Below are 7,772 nucleotides of genomic sequence, written 5' to 3'. Positions count from 1 at the left end.
TTAAAACAAAAAAACAATTAATCAAAATTAGGTGACTGACAGAAAATTTGTTTAACTATTTTGTATGAAACACTTGTATCCACAATAAAATGACCAATTGGCAATAAACAGTGTTTTTATCAGTTATTACAAAATGTCAGCGTTTCTGACAAATCAGCTGTCATTTATTAAGGAAAGACGTCATATATTAACTGGTTTTGTGTTTGACAAATGTTAGGAAATTTAAAATTTCTCCATTTATAAGTAACTGTAAATTTGCCATTTGGTTAGTTGGCCAAAACAAATCATTTGAACACAAAAACAAATCTCTGGGATGTTTTGCCATGTCTCAATGTTTACTTTTTAATAAGCTAAACTAAATAGTGTTACAACAAACAGTTATTTTATTACTTGGTTGTTTTGGCATAAAAACAGAAGAAAAAAAATTAAAAACATAATTTACCAGAGTTAAAGATAAAATAACTTTAAAAAAAATTCAACTGCCCAAAACCCAAATATATTTAGTTTACTACATCATACAACTGGGAAAAACTGAAAATGAACAAAAGCAGATGGTCTCTTATGTCCTTGGTCATGTCTGCTCCACACAGATGCCTCACTTCCCAGAACAGAGATAAAGGAACCGAGATGTCCATGATGATGACGGAACAAAGGTGATGGGTCTCACAAGGAGATGTAAAATTAAGTTAACAAGCAGCTCCTACAGAGAGAGAACCTGTCCTGGTTGGTCATGACCTAAGCCTGGGGTGATGGTTGACCTTTTAGCATGATAATGACCTGAAGCATACAACCAAGACAACACTAGAGTGGCTTCACAACAAGCTTCTGACTGTCACTGAGTGGCCCAGCCAAAGCCCAGACTCAAAACCCACAGATCTTCTGTGGAGAGACCTGGAGATGGCAGTTCAGACACTTGTCACATACGCAGAAAAACTGCCTGTACCCTGAAAAAGCAGCACAGAGGCTCTTCAGACAACAAACATATATACATTTATTTTATGTGTAAGAGGATACAGTCAATACACCACTATCATCAGAACTTACTCTTAATGAAGAATTGTGGCTGGCAAATATATATTTTCTTTGGGTGTTTTTTTTAATACCTGTGTGTGTATATTATCATCATATATAGGATTTACATCTTGCTTAACCTCACTTAGTCAGTTTTAATATTTAGTCCACAATGCAGGTTGTGTGATCAAACCTAAGTGGTTAATGGGTTCATGTTAAACACCTTGTTATCCGGGCTTCTTCTGTCCTAACCGGTAATTTATTTATTTACGTCTAAAGAATTACAGGGTTTGTAAGCTGTGTTGACGATGTTCTGTTGATTACAGCATTCACTTATATTTATAATTTTTCACTGTTCACCTTTTACATTTTGGTATCTGAAGAGCCTCTTTATTGGTGTGTGGGCTGTTTTTCTATGTATGTAACATGTTGGTTTTGTCCACCCGCACCTGACACCACTTTCCGATTGACTTGGATTTAAGAGCGCAAACTCTACAATAAGTTTTGAGTTCATAGAGGATCTGCCAGGAAGAACGGAACAAACTACCCAAATCCAGGTGTGTAGAGCTTACAGAAACTTACCCAAGAAGACCTTAAGTTATAATTGCTACCCCAGGATTTCTGTACAGTACTCAAATCCCTTTAAAATTTAAATATACAACACAGAGTGGAATGGTCTATAGTTTCTCGGTGGATAACATTAAAGGTAAATCACAGTTACGTAATGTGCTCAGTCTGGCTAAAGACTGCAGTAATACTAAGTAACGTAAGAAAATAAAGACCCAAACCGTTATTTTAATTTAGACATAGAAATGTACGTATTTTGCTTGACAACATTTATCTCCATGTAAACGTCAGCTGTTTCCTCTTTCTCCGAACACGTCTGCCAAGATTTTCGCCCGTTAGCTCGGATATGCTAACCATTCTTAGCAAACTGAGCGTTATGTAGTTCCTCGCTAAGCTAACTAACGTTACTCTAACGTCACAGTACAGGACCATTTCTTCCTACCAAATACCAATATTTGACTGTATGTGGTCTGACACGTACATCTTGTTGAAGAAAATGCGCAATATTGCGGTACAGGTACAGTTATTTATGTTACGCGTTTACACAGGCGAAGGTAATGCTAGGTGAGCTAAAGAACATTAGCCAGCCGCTGGTATGAAATTTAGCTTGCCCCGGCAATAACGTGAACCCGGTACTGTTAGCTTCCGTAGTTCTGCCTTAGAGAACAGCTTCCATTTGAATTTGGATTGCTAATTACTTACTCTTCATTATCACGAACTTCTTATCTTAAACTACATGACTTACACGTGTTCATTGCCATTATTCATTCTTCTAGATGCCATATCCATCTCAACGTCCGCCATTTTCCTCAGCTGTAGGCTCTTTTCTTTTTTGATCACTGTGACCTCAGAAGTGCAAAGGTAACGAAGTACTGGCATGCCCTCTGTTGTACTGGCGGCGCACTGCAGTCTATAATTTTTATGCTTCGTCTCATGAAGGTATGGTGCAGTCATGTAAAAGGCCCCCCCAACTCCTTCACGTGTCTTGTCCCTCAATCCCAGTGTCCACGTTCACGGACTTTGAGGCGCGCTCCCGCTGAGGTAGCGAGGGTTCAGGGCTGTCCCACTGAAAACGTCAAGTGCACGAGTTCTCTCTGGCTTCATTTTGAGCCCTTTATGCTCACTTTCTGTAAGTCTGCATTATTGCAGACTTTATCTGAGGGAATTCCCGACAGTTCATTGCGTTATGACGTGCAATACGAGGATTAGCCTACCCAGGGAAGGTTGGAAGCGGGGTTCCCCTTACAGATGCAACTTGCATCTCTTTTATAATAGTTTTATCTCTCTCTTTGTGACTTTTTAAAAATCATTTGCCTTTCCAACAAGAAATGTTAACCTTCACCTCAAACAGAAAATGTGCCTGTGCCCATTAGGCTCATTCATGCTGGCCTCTAGTATGTTTTTGGATGGGTTTTGAAACCTTACAAAAGATATCCCTATGGTAAATTTGCACATTATGGGGAAAAGGTGGGTGAGTGGGTGGGGTGTGGTGGTGGGGGGGCGGCAGAGTCACTGACATCTGAAAAGAAATCGTAAAATAATTAGAACATGCATATAACTACCAGTGTTCAGACCTAACTTAAGCTACAAGCATGCCGTGTTACATACTGATCTACTGCACCCAAAGCTTCAGGTGCCTTGGAGAGACAACCAAGTAGTCTACAAAAAGCGATAGAAAACATCAGAGTGCAGACTCTAAGAGCTTGTGTATATACCAATCTGTACCACTAGGTGGCCCTATAAGTCAATTAGTGGATCACTGTGGAGAGCCTCACATGCACCCCATATGAGGTTGTAAACTATTGGTATGTTCATCAAAAATATCAGATGAATGTTTGATTTAAATTTCCTCTCCAGTGTAGCATTTTAGCAAACATCTGCAGCTCATCTGGGGGCAATGCTTTTTTTGTATCTAAGGACTGTTAGGTATTTTTAGTCAGATAGGTATTGGATAGATACTTTATGTATTAGAAATGTTTAGTGGAGATAGGATGTCTAGTTAGACTGTTAAATGCTTAGGCATGCTTATGAGTTTCTACAGGGTACATCTGGTCAAGGATACTAGAGAGAAGAGTTGATGACTGTCAGCAGACAGGATGTTTAATATTATTATTATGATGTGTATAACTGTAGCCTTAGCCATAATATGTTCTTATGTTCAAGTCACAACATGTACTAGAGGTCGTGAGAATGTTTTTAGTTACACACCACTTAACCAACAGACACACACATTCACACATTGATTTGCTTCATGTTTTGACTACTGCTATGGCCAGCTGCAAAGCTGGCAACAGAGACGTCCCGGTTGACGTTTCTGTGTAGTATGGGGCTAGCCCAACCGAGGGGATATAATGTATAGGCCTGGTGGGTTCGGGGTCTTTCATCTTACATCTGCCTGCGTGCAGGATGGAGGTGCAAGATACCTGAGTGTGTAATGTTAATTTTACCTGTGATCCTTTGAATAAATCAGCACTGTTTTGAAGTTACTTGGACTGTCTCGTCTCTCAGAGTTAGCAATGGTAAGACGGACCATACTCTACAGGACATTATAATCAAGAGAACTGAATTCTTGTGCTTGACAGGTGTGTGTGTGTGTGTGTGTGTGTGTTGGTGCACTAAAATGTATGTGTGAAAGCACCTGGCTCCATGGACAGCAAATCTTCTAGCTTACTCTTGGGCTACAACTATAGTCTATTTCATTACTTTATATGTATGATGGATGAGAAAGTTGCAAGTGTGTTATTGTTCTTTGCCTTTAGAAATGTTAATCCTTTCCAGAAGGGAAACCACAAAATGTGAATATTAACTTAAAATAACAAATATCTTTTTAAACCAGCATGAATGAAACTTGTCAGGCAAAGAAGTGTAGCCTAAAATGTAAGCAGCAGTTTCTAACGCGTGACGTTCAAGGATCCAAAAGCATTCAAGGGGTGGTTATTATCCACACTTGACAGTTTTATATGTGGCAATAAATTTTGTTATTGTGAGACACCTGTGGTGGTTTATTTACAGCAGTGTGAAAGCAGTGGAGGCGTGTGGACACAACAGCATTGATGTTGACGTCCTGGCAGACGGTCAGAGTGCTTCTGCCAGACAATGGTCCTGCAGGTGGTGTCACATGATGTGTTTTATTGATATTTTATTTGGTGTCGGCTATACTATGAATTAAAATAATTTCCTTTGAGTAATCTATGTAAAATCTAATGCGATCAGTTTTTGCAGAGGCTTGTCTGCTATAAATCCACGTGAATACGTGGAGGATGTAGAGCTGTAATTCAGAGACCAAACCTTCTGCTGCACAGTGTATGTCAGATTTATATGGCCAGGTTGCAAGCTGGAGGTCTCGCCACAGATTAAAGTGTCAATCATGGAGACATTAGATATTCCATTAGTTCAGACCTGTGTCCCAGCGTGACTAGTAAATCATGGGGCTTCACAGTTTTCTGCAGACCCCTCACACCCGGGACACAATCTGTTTGAACTCCTCCCCTTTGGACAGTGTTACAGGTCACTGTGCACCAAGACAAGCAGGCACAAGGACAGTTTCTTCCCCCGAGCCGTCACTCTGATGAACACTTAACCCACAACAGTTTGACTGGACAATAACCTTCAGTGCAATACCTGTAAATATAGATTATACAGATCCACACAGGTCTCTATTTTTGAGTACTCTATTTTTTTTATCTCACTTCCTAATGAACATTCCTTTGCCTGTTTGTATTGTTTATTGCCTGTTTATTTTGCATTGTTTATCTTGTTGTACTACCCAGCCTTATGTTGATATATTGTTTACTTGCTCCTTGCTGTTGCCTTGCATGGGGATATGTACATGCACATTGAGAGCTGCTGTACCAGAGTCAAATTCCTCATGTCTACCATGCCTGGCCAATAAAGCTGATTCTGATTCTGAGTTTGTGGTGACTGTTGCACACTACTGTGCACTCTGGAGAAGAGACTGTCTTGCTGTGTGTCATACAGTTTATGATTTATAATGTTGTGTGTTTTGTAAAGACAAAGCCTGTGCTTCTATGCTTGTACAATGTTTACTTTTATTTTTTTTAACCTACAATTCTATTGTATTTACTTAAAACAACAAGGAACTATTCTGCTACACTAGTATAAAAGAATAGTTTGAAGTTTTGGGAAACAGATGTTTTGTTGCATAAGAAAATCTATACCTCAGACTGGAGCCAAAAGAGGGTTACTCTGGTTTAGCATAAAGACTGGAGTCTAGGGGAAACCAGGGGTATAGATGCTCAGTGAGAACGGCCACAGTCCATTATAGAGCCTGTTAAATACACTGAAACAGTGTGCTAAACCACTGTCACCCCAGAACCTGTGTTCTTCATCGGGTTTTGTCTTCTGGGCTGGACAATGACAGAGTCATGAACAACTTCCACCCAGTGCAGTTCTGCCACAGCTCGGTGAAAAGGCAATGGCTGTTTCCATCAGCGCAGATGTTCTTTGTTCCCTGACAGATGTGTCCATCTTTGTTTTTCTTTTCTCTTCCTGTTTCAACAGCTTTACGAGTCTCTGATATTTGGCTTTCTGAGAGAATAGGGGCTGACGTACGATTTACAAGGGAGTAAAGAAGAACGTTTGGGAGCATGACCTAAGCATATGGCCTGGTTGAAATTTAAAATTTATGTTTGCTTAAAAAAGAAAAGGATCGAGGAAGCAGTTTTACATTGTCATTCCCTGGGAGCAACTGGAGCAGAGGGACTGTAAAACTGCAGAGCATTTTACTATTGTCATCGCCAGTAATTTTAATGATAGAACGCTTGTTTTTTGGGGGGTGGGGCAGACCGGGCTGTTAGTTCAAGCTTGAATGGATACACCTGTGTTAACACCATCAGTTGATGTAAATTTTTCATTTAAAAATATTCTGTAAACTGCTGATATTACTGTTAATTCATTTTTGTTTATTGATGATTGAGACATCATTAGCCTAACAATAAGCTTGTAAATTATAGTGATCTATGAATAGCTGTGTCTAATGGGTATATGTATAAAGATGGCTGCTCTGGCATTGCTACAGGATCTTGACAATGTGGCTATAAGATGAGGAAGATGGTTTTGAGATCCTTCTATTTCCCTGTAAAGCTGTGTGACCAAAAATGCGATGGATAATTTAGCAGTTGCTGGTATTGTCCGGTCTTTCCCCTGTGAACCAGACTCTGCATGAGCTAATCCAGAATGCATCCTTATGCTAAATTAACATTGCTAACCCCAGAATCATGTAAACTTTTGTTTTTAAACCTAAACCCAACTGCTAATCCTAAATTAGCCCTTTAAAAGTGCAGAGTAGCAAAATGCCTTCTCAGTTTGGAGTTTTTTTTTCACATCTTTCTATCCTATGATCACATTTGAGCACACACCAAACAAACTGGGGCCACATCAGCCCCCCACCAGACAAACCAAACCCTTAACAATTCCTCCTGCTGTCTTAAGTTTCCTCCACAGAGCTTTGGTTTTGCCTTTGTTGAAATGGGAGACAAATGTGTGTAGAATTCTGCAGCAGAAGGGGCTTTGAGGATGAAGTGGGCAAAAGCCTCTTTTTCCATGTAGTTTATACTTTCAGAGGAATTATACTGGAATAAGATACTGAGACAGAATGTGCTGACTCTGTAAATGAGGCCAAACCACAGACCAAAGCCCTGGCTTTAAGTTGTCAGACTTCATTTTTTGTTTATTCAAGGCATTTGCTTTTTGGTTCTCTCTCTCTCCCTCTCTCTCTCTCTAGAAGTCAGTCTGATGTGAATCAAACTGACTTCTTCAGCTTTGCCTGCTGTGGTTAAACCCAGTCCAAGTATAAAACCTAACCCTATGTACCACACTGTCTATCAGTGGCTGGGCCTTTGCGCAAGTAAAGGAGATGGATAGTTAAGTTTTTTCATTCGAGGATGATTCAGCTCTGCTTCTGTAAAAGGCCTGTATAACACAACAACTCAACCATAACATGACAGTGCAACATTCAGTGCAGACCAGAGAGCAAATTATTATTTTTACAAGTTGTTATTATAGCTCATCACAGTGATTTTCTTCCCACTGTACAATTTCTCCTGTTGTGATGGCTGGCGCTGCATGCACAGGAATATCTGAGGGAGTTCCATGTAATATAATTCGGCTCTTTTTATAAACAAAGATGAGTGACTAGATGATTGCATTCTCCATAACATTTATGTTTTCATTTT

The 7,772-nt window shown here is 39.7% G+C and overlaps 1 protein-coding gene across 1 annotated transcript in view; it reads right to left on the bottom strand.

Moving 5' to 3' along the window:
• Window positions 1-2,602, bottom strand: part of prpf4bb (pre-mRNA processing factor 4Bb) — an 8,951-nt gene extending 6,349 nt beyond the window's left edge. Inside the window, exon 1 of the mRNA XM_020617510.1 lies at window positions 2,324-2,602. Coding sequence (XP_020473166.1) covers window positions 2,324-2,532 — 209 coding nt within the window. The 5' untranslated portion in view covers window positions 2,533-2,602. The remainder of the gene's footprint in view (window positions 1-2,323) is intronic.
• Between the last annotated feature and the right edge of the window lie 5,170 nt (window positions 2,603-7,772).

Source organism: Monopterus albus, unplaced genomic scaffold (assembly GCF_001952655.1).
Source record: "Monopterus albus unplaced genomic scaffold, M_albus_1.0 scaffold190.1, whole genome shotgun sequence".
NCBI classification, from domain to species: domain Eukaryota; kingdom Metazoa; phylum Chordata; class Actinopteri; order Synbranchiformes; family Synbranchidae; genus Monopterus; species Monopterus albus.
The sequence above is the reverse complement of the archived record's forward strand: the minus strand, read 5'-3'. Positions and strand labels throughout refer to the sequence as shown.